At 37.9% G+C, this 20547-nt stretch overlaps 1 protein-coding gene across 1 annotated transcript in view; it reads right to left on the reverse strand.

Annotated features, from left to right (window-relative positions):
* Dpyd (dihydropyrimidine dehydrogenase) overlaps nt 1-20547 on the reverse strand; it is an 813096-nt gene that overhangs the window by 230238 nt on the left and 562311 nt on the right. The window contains exons 17-18 of the mRNA XM_032896921.1: nt 13457-13577; nt 12588-12707 (exon numbers count right to left, since the gene is read on the reverse strand). Of these exons, the coding sequence (XP_032752812.1) occupies nt 12588-12707; nt 13457-13577 (241 nt within the window). The remainder of the gene's footprint in view (nt 1-12587; nt 12708-13456; nt 13578-20547) is intronic.

Here is a 20547-nt window from a genome sequence, read left to right on the forward strand (position 1 = left end):
TATTTTGATGGGGATTGCATTGAATCTGTAGATCGCTTTTGGTAGAATGGCCATTTTTACTATATTAATCCTGCCAATCCATGTGATACTTTTTAAACAGTTATTAATCTTAGTACCACTTTATAGGTTATTTTCTGTAATTTTGCTAACGAGATTAGAAGTCAGTCCTCAATGTTTTCACCATACATGTTAAGAACCTCATAGGTGCATACTAGAATAAATGAGTCTAGAACAGGGTTCTCGACCTGTGGGTTGCAACCTTTTTGGGGTCAAAGGACCTTTTCATCAGGGATACCTAAGATTACTGGGAAACACAGAGATTCACTTTGTAACTCATAACAACAGCAAAACTACTGTTACAACGTAGCAATGAAAAGAATTTTATTTTATTAAAGGGTCACAGCATTAGGAAGGTTGGGAACCAATGGTCTAGAAAAAGCATTGGGGACGAGGCAAACGTGGAGAGACAAATTGAACAAAGCCATGTATACTTAGTACCAACTTGTGATTTTACAGATGTACTTAATTTTTCTGTGCATGTTGCTTTTTGATGGAACAATTTCTTTAGAAAGATTCACCAGAAGGGTCACAGACTTTGAAGGGACAATCTTATTCCAATCTGAATGTTAAGAATCGAGCTGGATTTCCTGCATGTTTATTGTGTGCCTGTAGCACACATGGGCCACAAAGCTATGACACCGCAGCCATGGTTTGAGCTTGTAAGAGGCATATAATTTATTATGGCATTTCATGCATGCATGTACAAGTAATATATGCTAATATAAAGACTGTCATAATTCATGATATTGGTCATCTACAATGCAATAAATCAGAATACCTCCAGAACGTAACATGGACTCTGCTTCTAGTGCACACACTTATTCCTAAATTAATTAAAACTAATTAAAATGTCTCATGGCATATCATACTAGATGTGTGCTAAAGGCCTCACCACGTTTACTTTACTGATTTAATTCATCTTCTGTCTTCTTTTGATAGGGGAGTGAAGAGGTCCCTTATTTTCCTTTTTTGAGTGCTTAACACTTTGGAATAGGCTTTTAATTTTTCCATGACCCTTCATCTTACCATCTTCAAAATGTCTTTTTCTTTCTCTCCACCTGACAAAATGGCAGTGTATCTGAATTGCTTCCAAGTGCTTTTTGCAAGCTCAGTTGAAATTATAAAGGAGAGGTCGCTGCTGCTGACAGGAAAGATGGATCTGTGGGAAAAGACAGCAAGACAGCCCCAGGAACATGGAGATTTGTAACTGACTGAGGATTGCAAAAAGGGAATGAAGAATGGCATCCAAAGTTTGTTTCAACAGCATGGCTGGGCCAAGCACTCCATGGTTCATTCAAGTCAGTAAGAAATAAAGTTATTTATTGCTTTACTGATGAATGTTTCTTTCAAGAAAACCTCACATACTTATACTTCAGGAAAAATGACTGGATGCTACCTACAGCTTTGCTTTTAGGGATGAAATGTCTGGATTGTCACTCTTTCATTCAGTCATCTCTGTTTTCCCATGGATGGATGGAGTGATATAAAAAACAAGGGTTTGGGAGGATATACTCACAAGTTGGTAAACCCAGATTGAATATATTTGTCTCTTAATGACACCGGCAGCCCATCATAATTCAATGGGTACACTATATTTAGATTAAAACTTAACCATAGAAGATGCCAGAAGACGTTGATTATAAGGACAATCTGTCAGCTTTCCTAAGGAGACAGACCTGAGTTTGAACTTAGCTTTTGACAGCTTTTGTTTACGTAGACTCTGTTGAGTTGCTTAATTAACTATCTGAAGTTTTTTGATATATAAAATGGACCTAGTAATATCCACCTCATAGGGTCATAAAATATTATGACATGTAGATTATTCAATAATGTTCTTCACAAATAAAAATCATGTTAAACACCTTGATGATTCTGTACGGCTGGTATCAGTTACCTCTAATTAAGTAGTTGGTCCTAGGGCTGACCATTTTCCTAATAACAGAAGTCTGTCAATAAAAATTTTCAAATGCTACAAACAGTACATAGTAACATGCATACTGAGATTCACAAATCTAGAAAGGATTTTTTTCCCTGAAAATTCAAGGTACGTTATTTTAAAAGACATTTGAATTTATGTATAAGGGCTTGGTTATCAGAAAGTTGAATACAAATAAAACTAGTAAGCCACAATTGTTCTTCTTAGGATCATCGTTACTCTCAGAGAAGAATATGGGCATATGCACATCCCACAAATAAATCAAATCTAAAGAAATAATTATCTAGGTTATTGGGAATGGCACGATCACTTGAAATTCCAAAGCCCAACCACTCCAACTCCAATGACCCACCTTCAACAATGCCACAAATCCTAATTGTTCTTAAATAATTGCACCAAGTGGGGATAAATGAACCTTTGGGGGACATTCTATTCAAACTACCACACTGGGTTGAGTTGACCTGTTGAATTCTGCTACCAGGTATAGAGAAGGTGGCATAACCATATACCTTCAAGCCCTCTACACTGAACTTATTCTTTCAATAACTTCTATTTCATCTTGGTAGTCTCCACCTGGAGGAACACATACCACATGCCTATTGTCAAGGGTTTTCTATTTCCTATCGTTTAGGACCTATTGATATATTGGAATTCACGTGTTACTGAGTCACCAGGGCCAAACACCAGATCATATATCTAAAAGATTAATGCTATAAATTGAAGACCCAGAAATTAACCCACACACCTATGGTCATGTGATCTTTGACAAAGTAACTAAAATCATCCAATGGGAAAAAGATAGCATTTTCAACAAATGGTGCTGGTTCAACTGGAGGTTAGCATGTCAAAGAATGCAAATCGATGCATTCTTATCACCCTGTTCAAAGCTTAAGTCCAAGTGGATCAAGGACCTCCACATTAAACCAGATACACTCAAACTAATAGAAGAGAAAGGGGGGAAGATCCTGGAACACATAGGCACAGGGGAAAGTCTCCTGAACAAAACACCAATGGCTTATGATCTAAGATCAAGAATTGACAAATGGGACCTCATAAAATTGAAAAGCTTCTGTAAGGCAAAGGATGCTGTCAATAGGACAAAATGGCAACCAATAGGTTGCAAAAAGATCTTTAACAATACTACATCCAATAGAAGGCTAATATCTAATATATATAAAAAAAGAAGTTGGACTCGAGAGTGTCAAATAACCCTATTAAAAATGGGGTACAGAGCTAAACAAAGAATTTTCAACTGAGGAATATCAAATGCCCAAGAAGCACCTAAGGAAATGTTCAACAGCCTTAGTCATCAGGAAAATGCAAATCAAAAGAACCCTGAGATCCCATGCCACACCAGTCAGAATGACTAAGATCAAAAACTCAGGTGACAGCAGATGCTGGTGAGGATGTAGAGAAAGACGAACACTCCTCCAATTTTGGTGGGATTACAAGCTGGTACAACCACTCTGGAAATCAATCTTGTGGTTCCTCAGAAATTTGGACATAGTAATTCTTGAGGATCCAGCTATACGACTCCTGGGCATATTCCTGAAAAATGCTCCAACATATAACAAGGACACATGCTCCACTATGTTCATATCAGCCTTATTTATAATAGCCAGAAGCTGGAAAGAACCCAGATATCTTTTAACAGAGGAATGGATACAGTGGTACATTTATACAATGGGGTACCACTCAGCTATTAAAAACAATGACTTCATGAAATTCTTAGGCAAAAGGATGGAACTAGAAAATGTCATCCAGAGTGAGGTAACCTGGTCAGAATAGAACATGCATGGTATGCACTCACTGATAAGTGATTCCGAGCCCAAAACCTCAGATTACCGTAGATACAATTTACAGACCACATGAAGCTCAAGAAGAAGGAAGACAAAAATGTGGATGCTTCAGTCCTTCTTAGAATGGGGAACAAAATATTCACAAGAGGAAATATAGGGACAAAGAGTGGAGCAGAGACTGAAGGAAAGGCCATCCAGAGACTGCCCCACCTGGGGATCCGTCCCATATGAAGCCACCAAACCCAGTCACTATTGCTGAGGCCAAGAAGTGCTTGCTGACAGGAGCCTGATATGGATGTCTCCTGAGAGGCTCTGCCAGACCATGACAAATACAGAGGCGAATGCTCACAGCCAACCATTGAACTGAAAATGGGGTTCCCATTGGAGGAGTTAGAGAAAGGATTGAAGGAGTTGAAGGGGTTTGCAACCCCATAGGAAGAACAGCAATATCAGCCAACCAGACCCCCAGAGCTCCCAGGGACTAAATCACAAACCAATGAGTACACATGGAGGGACTCATGACTCCAACCATCATATGTGGCAGAGGATGGCATCGTCTGGCATCAATAAAAAGAAAAGCCCTTGGTCCTGTGAAAGCTCATTTAACCATTGTGGGGGAATGCCAGGGTGTTGAGGTGGGAGTTGGGGAGCATCTTCATAGAAGCAGGAGGAGGGGCAGTAGGAGAGGGAGGGGACTGGGAAAGGGGATAAAATTTGAACTGTAAATACATAAAATGTCCAATAAAAATGCAAAAGAAAAAGACTGTGAACACAAACAGACTCTGCACTTGACTCTATGCAACTCTTGGTGCACACTCCAATGAAGCCAAAGGGTTCGTCGTTGCAGGTTAGCTCCTCTGATGGTTGCATTTCTTTTCCTTATAAAAGGTTGGGTTCTTTTGCACACAGATAACAGAAGGTAACTAAATTGAGAGCAGTGATCAGCAACTGTAACACTCCTTTCTACCTTTTTAAGGGATTGAGAAAAATACATAATTCTGCTTGTAAGTACTTATTCTGAGAGAGGTGCTATTATTTGGTGTACTAGTGCCTCCACAAGGAAAAGAAAACACTGCGTTGCACCAATCTGGGTTTATTTTTACTCTTGGGTTCCGCTCACACCTGCTTGCTTTTCAAAGGACTACTGATATTCATAAGTTATCTTCCCAGGCACACAGACTGGATCCTTTCTGCATAAGCAAGCGTTGGCTTTCAACATGTAACCTTTAATGGCATAGCATAAGCCTTTCTCTTCTGAGACTTCCAACTCTGTGTTCTATTGTTTTTGAAGAATTAGTTCTGATTCTATTTGTGATTAATTGCCTCAGATACTTGACCATGGCCAAAGACTGTCAAATATATAATTCTCTAACTTTAACAGGGAGGATAGCTTTTAAATTTATTTTGGAAATAAGGTGTTCAAACTAATATGCTAAATAACATTAGTTTGTCTCCTTCTACTCTTCCAAAATGCTCTCCCAATGCAGCTGCAAGAGCATCACATTTCCAGCCCCCCCCCCAAAAAAACTCCCCATACAAAAGGCCCAAAGCCTTATGTAAGGGGGCCATTAATGGTACTCTAAAAAGCCTTCTGGGCTCCCATGTATCCTCAACTCCAGTTACTGCACTCTTGCGTCACCTTGTGAGTATCCATAAGCAAAACTGGACTGCATTTATGGAATAAAAGAATGTTTCCTTTTATCAATATCAAGTGACTTCTCTATATACAAAAAATCAGCAATATAATCCTTAAATCTGAAGAACTAAAGATTAATCTATTATTTTCTTCTGCCATCAGGCATTTTCTTGCAGTAAGTTTAAAGATTCTCAAATGAAGAGAGGCAAGAGTGTTTTGATAATCCTTTAGTTGTGAAGAATAAATGTGCCTGCTTTGTGGAGTAGAGCTGGGGAGTCCATCAGTCCCTGACGCCGAGGGATTTTAGACAAAGCATGGGCAAAATGGTGAGGAATCTTATTCGAGTCATGTCTTCCTTTTTCTAACTTCTCCTTTCACTATTTGGTCTTCTTCTTCCTCATTTCCTTGGGGAACAGAGTGATTGATAGCCTAATCCAATGACTGTATTACAGCTACCTCAGCCAGGACACTTTTCCTTATCATTAGCAGTTAGCCTATGGTTAAATTCACAGCTCACTGCTTGGGACTGCCCCTGAGATTTCAGGGTCTGGCCTTTAGAAAATATTTAACATAAAACTGAAATCTTGACACACTGAGAACTCAGTTCTCTGCAAGGATTCATTAATTAATCCAATGTACGGTACGGTGTTCTGTATGAGGGGGTGACATGGTGAACCATTTCGGAGGCTTACAGAGATGTGTAGTTCTAAATTAAACAGCCGCTGACGTGTACCTACACTGATATTTTAGTGCAGTAGATATGCATGAATCTCTGAATATTTAAACTCAAGCTCTGACATTCGCACAATACTCTCTAGCCTCACTTTCATAATAGAACCTTTTTTGATTAATTTCAGGCTTGACATATTCTTTATGATAAAAACATACACATGCAAGGAAAGAAATTTAATAATTCATTACCATTTCTGCAAAGTTACGTTTTCATAATATGCTTGTCAGGGTCTTTTAGTTTACAAAGTCAATCAAATATTGTAGGAATTGATGCAGATATTAATTTATTTTCCTAATTTTCCATACACATACACAAATTATCAGAGGATATGATTTTGTTGGCTCTTATATACTATTTATTCATTCGTCTGCAGGACAACGGTTATTTTCAAATACCGAAGGAGAGGCTCTAGACCTTGATATGTGCTGTAAGCCTTCACCCTTGCCCTGGTCTGTCGATGAGCTGCAAGCATCTTTGGATATGTCAGCTGAGTCCCAGAAGAAAAATTATGCATCTCATAACTGCTACTCAGCTGGAATGTCAAGCCAAGGTAAGGCTGTGCCTCAAACTCAACGCTTGACATTTTCCTTCTCTCTGCTTTGTTGCCATGACGCAAACATGAACAGTGAGGATTTGTGTAGGACAGGTAGCAGGCACGCTCACTGTCAAAAAATCTATTATTAGGGCTCTGATCTCCTGCACAGACCAGTGGCAGTTAAACAGTGAGGCATGTGAGCTCCAGCAATGGTAGTACAATGGCAGGGGGACTCCTTGTCAATCAGTACATGAGTATTTTCAAGTAAGAATTATTCAAATGAGCAGATCTCTAATGGTGAGTTTCTCTGGACCAAAGTGATTATTTATAATGAACATTGTAATTCAGCATCTTTATTTTATATGCTTACTTTGAACTGTTCTGCAAATATACCTCGTGTATGTTTACATAACAAGGTCTTTGCAACTTGATCTGTTAAACTTTCAATAATCTAACCGTTTCATACAAGGAAATAACAGAACTTAATTTTTATATTTATTTTAGTATATGCATGAGACTGGGGTGGGGGTAAAGGTGAGAATATAATGGAATGCTCTCTTTTAAATGATTCCTTGTTGCATGATTTATCAACACAATGTTTCCTAAATTTTATCATCACCTATTAAATTATTTTAAACATTTCAGTGTTAAAACTTTAGCTCTTATTGATAAAGATGGTCAAAATAGATACTTTAAATTTCATAACAGATACTAGGTGTGTAGTAGGCTTTTAAGCATCGGTAATCATGTTATTGGTACATTTAAAAAATCAAATCCTTTAATGACTACTTCTAAATAAAAAATACCAACACCATATTTTATAATGTAATTGTGCTATGTAATATAAGGGCTTAAAGTGATCTGCCAAAATCAGTAGTATCTTGCATGTTTGAAAATAGTTACTTAAAGAAAAGTATAACTAAGACCTTTGATTTTCCAATCTATTGTATGTTTTATTGCCTTTCCAGATTTACACAAATAGTCACTCATATACCATCGTAATAAGCTTAAGTTTGTGATGTAATTGGATTACATTGGGTTTGTATTTATGAAGTATCTAGTGACAGCATGAGCTCTGCAAACTTATATCAACCCAATAGTTTGGCCTCCATAACTATCTTTAAGACCAGTGTAAATTATGCAAAGTAAAGTTAATATTCAAAGTCTTGGACTGGTAGGATGGCTCAGATTAGGGAAAGGCATGTACCACAAAGCTTGGGTGCTTGAGTGAAGACTATATGGTAAGAGAGAACTGATCCTTTCAACTTGTTCATATATGCACCATGTCATGATCCTGTACACACACACACACACACACACACACACACACACACACACACACACACACACACACACATACATCTAGCTCCTTGTGTGACAATATTTGAATTAGCTATTTGATATAGCAAGATTCCTGACTATATTCTAGAGATAAGAACATTACTTGATAACAACTTAAGAGTATTTTCTATACTGTCCAGAGAAATGTAGAGAATAACTAGTGATTAAAATCGATTATTTCATTTTACACTTACTTATTTATGGTGCACATAGGGGCAGGGCTTGAATGCTACTGCACACATTCCTGGGACCTCTGTTCTACTATGTGGATTCTGGGCACGTGCCTTTCCTCTAGGAGCCATCTCACTCACTGATACAAATGCTTTAACCAGAAACACTTGTACGTCACAGAGCTTACTCAGTTATCCTAGTTTCAAGAGACAATATTTCTTATGCATATTAAACATGACTTCTGATCCTTTCCTCACTGTTTAATTACCTGATCTACAATCCAGCCTTTACTGTACTCCTCCTTCAAGCACGAGTCTTGTTGAGCATTTCTTTCATGATTGACTTTCTGTTTATTAAGTCATCCCTTTATGAGTTTAGATCATGTCCTTGAGCCCCATCTACATTCTGATTCTGATCTTCTACAGGTACGTTTGGAAAATATGCAGGTCTTAAAATAGCAATGCCCTCAGAATGGAGTATAAAACCCTTTCCTAATGTATTTTAAACTGTAACAAGTAGACATTATCTAAATTACAGAAATACTGACTTCTCTTACATAAGAAATGCACCTTTGTCTGGACAGTATAACTTCAAAGGAATTTGACATGAGCCACAGTGAAGCACATTTCATTCCATGATGTATACATGCTTATCATACATGTATCATACATGTACAATTAAGAAATAGACCAATAACACTCATTACAGGATTTGCCCCGGTTTATTTTTAATGTCGATTGCAAGGGTCAGAGAGATTAAGAGCAAACATTGTTCTTACAGAGGACCCTAATTCAGTTCCCAGCGCCCATATCAGGAGGTTCACAAATGCCAAGGGATCTTAGATCTTCAACAGCTCTATAACCACTACACTGAAGTACACAGTCTCATGTGCCCACACATAATTAAAATAAAGCATTAAACTATGTCGATTAAAATCGTTAAACTTAAGTCTATACAGCACATACATGATTGGAAAACAACATTTGAAAAACAGTGCTTTGGAATCCAGAATAACCATATGAGAAACAGCTCAATTTGATTGACATTTTTTAGCTGAGGCCATCTTCCCAGTGGGCATTACAGCCCTTTGTTCCTTAAATGGAACACACGACAGCCCCTAAGCCCAGGGCTCAGGGATCACTGAAGAAAGGGATTAAGAGCCAGAGGCAGTAGTTAACAATTACAAGGAAACGGGGTCTTCTTGACATAGCAAGGCAGCTGCATACATGAATTCGCAATGGTTACAAAAGTGTGCGCAAAACCTGTGCAAGCCTGAGCCAGACCAAATCCCAGCATGAAGAGGCTATGTGGGCAAGCAACCCTACCCCTGACCCAGGAGCTATGGACAATCACAAGTAAGTTGCTGGGAGAGAGGGAGACAGAGAGAGAGGGATGGAGGGAGGGAGGGAGGGAGGGAGATAAGGAGGGTGGGATGGAGGGAGATTTCTCTAAGAGACCCTGCTAAGTGGACCATAATCCAGTGGAAGACCACACTTTCAAGAATTTTTGGTGTAGACTAAATCTAGATAGATTTAAAAAATAAAAAGACAAATTGTTGAATGGATTGGGGGGGGTGGAGTGGGTATGAATACGATTAAAACACATTGTACAAAATTCTCAAAGTAGTAAAAATTAAACAAATAAGGGGAGGGCAACCTTCTAAGAGAACCAGCAGTTTCAATTAACCTGGATCTCTTAGACACTGGATCACCAACCAGGCAGCATACACCAGCTGAGACAAGGCCTCCAACACATGTACAGCAGAGCACTCCCAGGTCTGGGCTCAGTCAGAGAAGATGCACTCCAGGAAGTTTAGAACTCTGGTGGGGTCAGTGGGGTGAGGACATCCTTGTGGAGGAGGAGGGGAGTGCAGGGGGCACAGGGAGAAGGTATGGGATGTGGAATCCTCAGGGGTGGACTGGGAGGGGAATAAACTCCCAGTAAAAATAAATTTAAAAAAAAGCAATACTCCCCCAAAAATGAAAGAAAAAAAGAATAATTAACTGTAGCCTGGAAAGATGGCTGGGTACACTTATGCTGCTCTTGTAGAGGACATGAGAGACTCCCAGCACCCACATCTGGAGGCTCCCTACCATGCTAACTCCCCTTCCAGGGATCAGATGACCTTTTCTAATTTCTTCGGGCACCTACACTCACTTGAATAAATCCACATGTCCACGTAATAAATAATAAATATTAAAAAATTACAGAAGAAATTTGAAGTATACAGCTAGATATCTTCTTAATAATAATATTTTTAACAACATATACCTTTTATTTCCAATTCCAGAAATAATATTCCAAACAAAATATAAAGCTTGGATAATAAACTGGATAACATAGGGAAAGCACCCTTCTCTGGCAGTATAACTACCCGCTGTTACGTGGTCACTTCAAACTATCACTCAGCTCTACTTGGTAAAACTTCAGCTCAAATGGTTGTAAAAGTTGACACTTTGGCATTCTGAGAAAGCCTCTGGGCAGATACTAGCCATGTGTGGCGCCATTGTTTTTAAATCTCGTAAAAATTTCCAGCATATTTTGTGCGGTTTTCTACATTCTACTTTGAATTTTTGACAACCATATCTAACAAAGCAGGAAAAGAATTCAGCTGGAACTTGAAGCAGATTTTTTTTCCTGCAATTTTTCAAGGCTAGGTTTTGTAGGATGGGAACTGAAGATACTTTGTGATAGCACTTGCTTCTGCCCTAAAACATCTTATCATTACCAGTTTAATGTGCTTTTCTGGTCCTATTTCTTTTAAACTACAACAAGTGTTTCTTTTAACAGAGAAAGACTGTATTAGCTTTGTCCAAATGGAGAAAGGCTATTTTCAAAACAGATTGTGCAATGTGGATGAATTTAATATAGAATCTATTAGAAATGAGGGACAGCCCCTTAAAAACGTGAGGGACATTTTGTTGTTTAAAATGAGAGTTCCAACTCCAGCTTAGCTGAGCTTATAGCCCAAGCGAATATTTATATATGTATTTATAAATCTCAGAAATGGAGTTTCCTGCAAATGCTAACAGGCCCTGAGGTACAGCTTGTGTTCAGTATATGTATGCTTAAAGACTGAAACATGAAAGACTCTTTCTAATGCTGTAATTTCATAGTTTTATTAGACTGAGTTATAGCAGGGGAAAGTATTCCGAAATTGCGGCTTAAATGAGAAAACGTGAACGGCGTTACTTATATAAAATACTACCTCAATAGTTCTTTTATTAATTTTTAATGCTCAGCACCCTCTGTGACCTCCTTTATTCTCTTGCTGTCAACATGACAGCCTGGAAGAAAAATTGAAACGAGCTGACAAAAAACGTAGCATACGTTAAGGCCCCACTCCAGAGTCTCTTGACTCTTACTAGGGCCCTTGCTAACACAGCCTGTGCTATTCCACATTACAGCGATAGCTAAGGCTCTGTTTGATAGTACGGGGGCTAAGCAGAAGCTGCCTGTTAGTTTTCCTCCTTCAGATATGGTGGCTCAAGCATTCAATTGAAATCATAACATATCCCGTGTCCTTGTAGCTTCACCTTGGCTCGTGGCTATGATTTAACCTCACGGAAGACTTTCCACATAGGAAAGGCTTGGGCTGCCAATCCTCCTTCTTCTGAAAGTGCATTTTGGTACGATTCAGCAAGGCCTTTCTTGAACAGTGGGGCACCATTATTTTATGTATATTTACCAATTTCTCTATCACCAAGGAAACTAATCCCCATATCAGTACAGTCAAGAACCTCACAGCATTGTCTCTGCAAGGCCGAGTTCATGTTGTCACAGCAACAGAGTGTGGAGGGCAACAAGACCAGAAGGGACCTTGGAAGTAAAGTTCTCTCTCTCTTTTTCAGATCCAAGTCGAAGAGGATGAGGAAAAAAATATATATGCAGAAGTGTGAGGTCGGCCTGCCGTCTCATCAGCTGAAGCTAAATACTGTGTTTTAATGCTCTGTTCTGAGTTGTGAAATCATGGTATTTTAAATACAACAGGTGATATTAAGAGTCTAGGAAGGATAGAAACTGATATAAGATTATAAAAAAAAGCTATTATATTTGAGGAACATTTTCCTATCAAGAGGCCGTGGTGTTAGCTTTTACTAATAAGGGGCAATATAGCCATGCTATTGAGAAAACTGAGGAAAGCAGAGATCAGAGGAGAAGAGGTGCAGCATGGTCCTTTTGCAGTACGGTCTCACACATCCAGTAGTGACTAGAGTCTCATACTTAATTTGACCTATCATATCAATTAGGAATAGTTATCAGTAATGAGTAATGTCAGAATCTAAGATCATAAAATGCATGACACTCTTTATTGCCCCTCATGTCTGGACTTCTAGCAGTGGCCAAGGAAAGAAGATGGAAAGAGTCAAACCCACCTGATACTCCTCCATATGTAGTCCTCTTTCCACTGCCCACCGAAGGCCAGGGTGAACCGTCAGCTTTCAGTCCCATCAGGCCTGAGACAGTGTTGGTGGCTGTAACGCCATCTGCACCACCTATGAAACACATATGAATACTGTCTTTAGATCTTGAAGAATGGTTGAAACCCATACAGGCCCATGCAACCCAGAATTTCTTACCCTCAAATGTCTGCATTTATTTCACCATTCCAGTTATACGTAAATGTTAGATTTTTTTTTTAAAGTTTTAATTACCCTGGCTTCAATCTCTTAATCCTCAGATGGGTGTTTTGACGTAAAGGTTTTCCAACCAGTGTGAGTTTCTGGGTAATTTGCAGTGTCTTTGCAAGTCAGAGTGCCATTACTATGGAATGAAAGTAAGCCTAATTGGTAAAGCCTTCCATTGGCTCCATGATCTATGTATTCAGAGATGTTTATTGTGAAAGTGTGTAAGACATTGATTAGGCATTGTTCTAACAAATACAAGGTTCACATAAGTAATTTCACTGTGGATGTGGCTATACTTTTTCAACCTCATGACACATGCAAAAGCTGATACTTAGTTGGTACAAGCCGACATCCTTAACTTTTGAGGTCTCTGCTGGGACTGTAGTTTTTTTTTTTTCATATTTCACATGTGTTAAGCTGTGCAAATATGATTCTGTATCTATTTCAAAACTAGACATATGTCTTATACATTTATGAAATCAAGTAATACATTCCTTATATTTCCTAAAAGATCAATATGGGCATACATATATGTATGTGGAAGAGTCTGCCTCAGAATGGCTCCACCACTGGGGCAGCATTGGTAACTGGGAACTGATGACACTCTCAGTTCTTACCTTCCTTTGCTGCTCTTGCGATGCTTACAATATCAGTGACATTTGGGGTCAACTTGGCAAAAAATGGAACCCGAACAGATTGTCTCACCCAGCGACAGATGTTCCTCACCAGCTCTGGATCCTGTTCAAATGGGTCAGTTAAAAATAGAACCTAATTAATGAATTGTGATCCAAATGTGTCCCAAAACAATATCAAAGCTGGGCATGTGCAAGACAAATAGTGTTGAGTAGAAACTGCCTGATATACTTCTCAGATTCCTCCTCAAAGCCTCAGTCACTACAGAGGTAGTCCAAATCCATTCTGGAAAGGTTAAATTTTTCAATGGAGTCCTTGGAAAATAAAATTTTGAAGAAGCAAATGGGAAACAAAAAGTGTCTCATTTTCAGTTAAATACTACCAGAAACACAATATGAATGTGTGGTTGTAAGTTCAGGAATTTCTAGTATGTTCCTTGGTAGGAAGCCTAAAAAAAAATAATTGAACTGGTGAGTAGTATCCAGTGTAAAGTCACTAGAGAACACTGACTCCTGTTGAAGTGTATTCAAAAGAAACTCTGTGACTTAGTTACCCACTTGAATGCAATTTATACATATGATAAAATGAATTATCAGCCTTGGCTTACACATGAACTGCTCAATGATGTTAGCTTACTTTTCTAAATGTTACCAAGATAAGAGAAGCGTTTCAACACTCTTCTCTTTGTAAGAATTGATCAAAATGACAAAAAATTAAATACAATATCAAAATGCTCCTTTTTAAAACCAAGAAATAGACATTTTCCTATGCCTGTTTTCTACAGTTTTTCAAGCTTTTCTTTTTACATGGGACAAGTATTATTTAGAGGTGTACACCCACTCTCCCCATTGAAATAACTTTTGGTAGTAATTTCTTTGATTTCAGCACACATAATAGTATTTTATTATTATTCATTATGTTGAATGCAAAATTTATTCTGACAGGCACTGATAACGTGCTTAGATAAATTTCCTTAAAATATGCAACAGTAATTCATTATTGAACTTGGTAATATTTTAGCAAGTTAAATTTTTGGGGGGGCACAAAAGAAACCAGAGAATAGACATATATTTAAACTATAAAGTAGTCAGTAAGTATCTCATTTGTAATTAATGTTTTTTTATGTATTTTTTTAAAAGATGCTTTGGTATTTCAACTAATACCAAATGTCTAAAATGAAAAATTTAAGGTTATGACCTTTAAAGGAACCTTTTTCCTTGGTTTTAAGAGGCTTCGATTTGTCACTCCACATTGCTCTAAAAGACATGTTTATACGCCGAGATACGTCAGCAAGGTCATTACCTGTTGATTGTTATTTCAGTTGAACCAAACTGAACACTTTCAACTGGAAATCTTTGGCATAGCCTGTTCACTTTTCAGAACAGTAATTTCTTCATTAAACATAAATATTAAAAAGCACTATATGGAATGCTCTGTGGGGCACACTGTGCATTATGAATAGTAAAATCGGGAGACTTAGCTGTACAAATTCTAACTCATGAAAATGGAGATCTGCCCTGGCCCATGCAGTGTTCATGAAATATTTATGGCCACTGCATCGGCATTGTGACGGCAGTTGCATCCCCGCGACTTTCATTTCTAAGTTATGAATTTCCATGGGACTTAGCCTCGAAATGACAGTAACTCCAGATGATATGAATTGCACGCATTCTGTGACGGTGCTCTTTAAGGTAGAATTGGACAATAATTTAAAGATCACTTGAATAGCCTAAATATACAGAAGGTAGCCGGAAATGAATTACTAAAACATTTTAAATCATATTTGATTCCAATAGAATAAACACTAATAACCTGGTAGAGCTTTCAATACTATTGAGCACTGAATATTTCTCAGATTTGTTTGGCTTGATTTCTACAGGTAGACTCCTTTAAGCAAGTATCTAGTACTCATTACTTAGAAATTGTCAATTTGTTCAATTTTGTTTAGTTTCCCAAAAACATACAGTTCTCTTATAGGTGTGATTGCATCTAATCACCTTCCTCTATTTTGAGATAGCATAATTTGACCTTCTTAAAATTCTGTGACATTGATGTATTCACATACATTTGTCTTTTAATCTTCAACCTATCCCAAGCCACCCAGCAGTAATCATCATAGTTAGCTTAAATCTGAATTAAATGCTTGAGAAACTTTAAGACATTTTCTGCCAACATTTTATATATATATATACAAAACAACAAAATCCCCAAGATTAATAACATCATAAATAATTTTATCTATTTTGTGGACTTAAGGGTGGACTATAACTGTTCATAATTTCCTCATTTTTCCATGCTTTTTATTTGAAATTTGGCTCTAAATAAAATACTATGTGTTTTTTGTGTCTCAACCTTCTCATTTTTCTGATAGCTTTTTGATAGCTTTAACTTTCCTAATGAACCAGGTTTTCAAGTCTTATTTACATATTTTATAATAATTTCTCTTTCCACCTCCAAAATAGGAATAGATACTATTTTATAATAGAAAGAATTGAATAGTTAATAACAAAACCAACAGAAATAAAACAAAAAGAAGACCTTCAGGTTCTGGGAAACTAAAATATGCGTGTTAAGGCATGAAATTACTGGCAATGAAAGAAGAATTAACTAAAAATTTTGTATAGCACCTATTCCCAAAATTACCATAGGCTGTGTTCTGCCCACCAGTAGTCATTTACCTCAACTATTGTATTCAAGCTAACATTCTAGAGTGGGCTAAACCTCACACTAAGCTGGGAGGATCTTGAGTTTTAATCAAACCCGAGGCCAAGAATGCTGCAAGGAGACATCTGAAAACCACAGAACACCTCCTTGCTGCAGCTCACCTCAGGACCATTTCGGTGGATTTGTTAGATCTATAGACTTGTTACTTTGTTCTTTGGCTATGAAAGGTCATGTTCCCTATTTTAATATGAAACTCTATCTCTGGACTTTAGTAACACGCATTTGCGTTGGGGTAAACACATCCTTGTTTCCTAAAAAAAGAAACTTGGTGTATTTTTAATTTGTTTCTTTTTATAGCCATTAAAATCCAGGCTTGGGTCAGAGGAGATGACTCAGTCATTGAAAGCATTGGCTAAACTTGCAGATTTCTACAGTTCAGTTTCCAGTGACAACAATGGGCAGCTCATCAGCACTACCTGTAACTCTAGCTCCAGACGATCGAACAACCTGATCAGGCACACAGGTACACATATGTAATAGCACACACACACACACACACACACACACACACACACACACACACACCACAATAAAACTAATATTAAATAAACCTAGGCTATTTCTTGATTTAAGAACAGCTTGGTATATTTTATGATAAATAGTATTCTAGAAGCACAGAGTTTAAAAAATAATGTTTCATGAATTAGAAAACGAAGGAAAGGAACCATTATTTAAAAACCAATAGTTTAATATTTCATTTGGCAAATCTAATAAACATAATACCTAATGGGATTAGGAGATTTTTATTGTTCTTTTCTATAGATAGTAATCAAGTCAATCCCTAACACTAAATTCTAAGGTCAGATTCAGGAGTACATGATATTTCTGTGTGCATATATATAATATGTATACATAGGTATATGTACATATATATATTGCATTTTAATACTTATTGTTTTGTTATCCATATGAACAGCTGAAAATGCTTTAAGCAACATCACACCATCACATTTTCTTGTGGCAGACATAAAAGTGACATCATCACCAGAAAGACACTTGTGTCCTTAATGGATTAGTGGCAGGCCTGGGGAACAAATGATGCTTTTAATGGTACCACATGAACAAAAGGTGCCAGGGCACAGTTTTGTAGTACTTCAAAGAGGATAAGCACAGCCTAGAGACACATTTGGTCCATTTGACAACTTTCATGGAAGCCAGGGAGAGCAGTGCATACATGAAATCCCAGAACTTGAGAGTCTAGAGGCAGGAGGACTAAATAGTTAAGGCCACCTTTGACTATTCAGTGTTTATCGGGCCCACCAAGGGCTGCATAGACTCTGACTCAATGGAAAGATGGAAGGCAGCAAGGGAAGGAAGGACAGAAGTATTCATGGAGAAGAGCCTCCTTTTGCCCAAAATCTATGCTCTCTTGGAGAATTTCCTATGTATCTCACAGAATGGCCAAACAAACTAGAAAATCTAATGCTGCACTTGCCCCTTGCCTAGTCTTCACTGTGTAACAATGACTATAAACTTCCCTTTCTAAATTATGCCAGAAGCTTCTAATTCTAATAACTGCAGTGTCTCTAGCTCCCTGGACACAGACCCTTCCTTTCCGTCCCATAGGCCCTTGGGAAGCCATCTGTGATCCTTGGATCATTGAAGATCTCAGTGGTGACACTTCCCTGCACCCCCCTTCAAAGAAAAGCACTCCAGAGCGAGGCTATGTGCGCTTCTCAAGAAGCTAAAATACAAGTGAAGTTTTTGACTCGAAGAAACATTTCTCTCCAATTTACCCGGTAATTTTCAGTCTGTACAATTCTTTTCGAAATGGATTTCTTAGAAGATGGCATTTCAATGAATTCACTGAAAAATGTTACCAGTTATAAAATGTTTTCCACTAAGAAACTCCTAAGTCTTAATTCACATGACATGACAAGAGCTGGATAGCATTTTTATTATGTCTCCTTCTCTGATGGAGAGAACTGGGGCCCCGAAGATCAATCTGAGTGCTTATTTCATCGTCTTAATTTTCTTTCCCATTATCATGTTCTAAACCATCATCTCCTTTAGCAAAATTGCTCCCTAAAGTGAAATTCGGCAATCACTTGTACACTAGAACTATAAAAGGATCCAGCTTCATTTATACCTATGAGACCAGATGTAAGTGTAAGGTAATAGGAAAAGGAGACAAATTTATCTTTCTGTGTCAATAAACTAGGGCAGAGTTCACTGTTTGAGGTAAAAGGACTGGCGAATGCAAAGACTGTACTGTCATGGAGACGGTTTGAATGAACTTATGTCTTAGAGTGTGTGTCTTTCCTGAATTGTCTTATTTAAACATCATAGTGGTACAAGTACCTTGTGAACTACATTTTTGTAGTTTCTTATTAAAGTAGTCATATGCTTAGTAACTACACAGAAATTCCATTTAATTATAAGTTCATCAGGTACAGTAATTTCGACCCAAACAAATGTTTTTTGTATGAATGGTGCTAGCAACTTCTTCAAAAGTGTTTCACAATGGAGATGAACCCAATATTGTTCCATTCATATGACTAAATAAATGTACAGTGAATATCATCTAATAAGAGTAGTCAGAGACAAAAAGGATCAAACCAGGGAACCATGCCACAATTTAGTGAATATTGAGTGACGTAAGTGAAGGAGATTCCATGCTATACATGAGTCCATTTATATGATATTCTACAAAAAGAAAAAGTGCATCAGTGGGAAGCATAGCATTGAGTCTGGGCTCCAAACTAATTCCTGGGGAAGAGTAACTGGGGAATGGAATAGAGCAATTTTTGAGAGTGCTAGAAGAACTCCTTGGTGTTATGAACATATTGGCCAAAATCTATCAAGCTCTATGGTTTACTGTATTCATTGGATATGTTGTGTTGTTACAACATCGTCTAAACCTTATGATAGCTAAGGGGATACACAAACGAAAAAGAGAGGGAGGGACTTTTAGGCAATGTGCATTCAAAGCGCATGATGGTGTAAAATAACCTACATCACTCAGAACATTTAAGGAAACCCTGAAAGGTGAAAAAGGACATGGCCTCATAAGGAAAATGTGTGATAATAAGAAAAGGACATTCAGAAAAGAGAAAAGCCAAAGCCAACAGATATATGAGGGGTTTTATTTGTTTGTTTGCATTTATTTATGGAAAAAAGTCTCAAAAGGATATCAACATTGTACTTCATCATTTCAGAATATGCAGCCCAGCACCTGGTACACAGTAGGCATTCATGAAATAGTGTCGAATTGAGAGAATTTACAATGCGAGAATTGTCAAATAGCATGATAAAATCATTCATTTCAGGACGACTGAATTAGTATTTGAAATGCCAAACATTGGGTTTGACAAAAGAGATTTAGGGATATATAAAATATAAACCCTATTCTTTAAAACTTGATAGTTTTATAAGATGCACATAACAAACACACACTGTGAGTATAAAATATAACACATATACAGGCAAGAATTATATATATATATACACATGTATATGAATTATATATATACATATATATGTGTATATATGTATATATGGCTAGAGATTGAACCCAGGATCTTGCACCTGGTCACCTGGTGTGCAAGGGCTTTACCACAGAGTTCCACCTCTATCCTGTCATTTGTGTGTTTTTTAGAGACCCCCTGTACCTAAAGCAGTACAAAATATCAGAAACTCAGTAATGTGGTTCTGCTCTCCAGATAGCAGTCATATACTTATTATATACATATTATATACCTCTCCCTTCCCTTTCCCCATATCTCTTCCTCTTTCTTCCTCTCTCTTTCCCCTCCCTCTCCTTCTCTCTCCTCCATCCCTCTCCTTTCCTCTCTCCCACTCCCTCTGGTTATATCTACAACCAGAGGATTCAGCAGAAAGCCATACCCATCGGTCTCTTGACCCTATGAATGCTGGAAACTCAGTGACAACCTACACAATATCTCAGGCTACTGATGGCCTCTTCTGTCTGAATCTTTATGGTATTAAGTCAACAGCCTTTAACCTTGACCCTATCTTATCTTCGACCTCAGTACCTCGGGGTCTGCTGGAGACAACAGAGCCTGCTTATTATGGTCATGCAAACTGAAGGAGAGTTGCTTTTATTTTTATTTTTTAAATACAGTTTCTGGGATTATGACTTACTGCCATTTTTCTTCATGTACCTGGTGCAGCACTGCTCTGGCATTCTTGGTGAGCACACTTTCCATTACCAATCTGTCTCTGAGGCTTGCAATTGTCCTCATAGGGGAAGATTCAGCAAGCACAGTATGCCTCTGTCTCTGACTCCTGATTGCCTGGGGTTCTTTGTTTGTTCCTTTCATCCTCTGTCATGACCTTTGGGTCCTCCCACTGCCTTTCAACAAGTTCATTTCCTCTGTACTCCCAAATG

Source organism: Rattus rattus, chromosome 3, assembly GCF_011064425.1.
Source record: "Rattus rattus isolate New Zealand chromosome 3, Rrattus_CSIRO_v1, whole genome shotgun sequence".
In the NCBI taxonomy this organism is placed as follows: domain Eukaryota; kingdom Metazoa; phylum Chordata; class Mammalia; order Rodentia; family Muridae; genus Rattus; species Rattus rattus.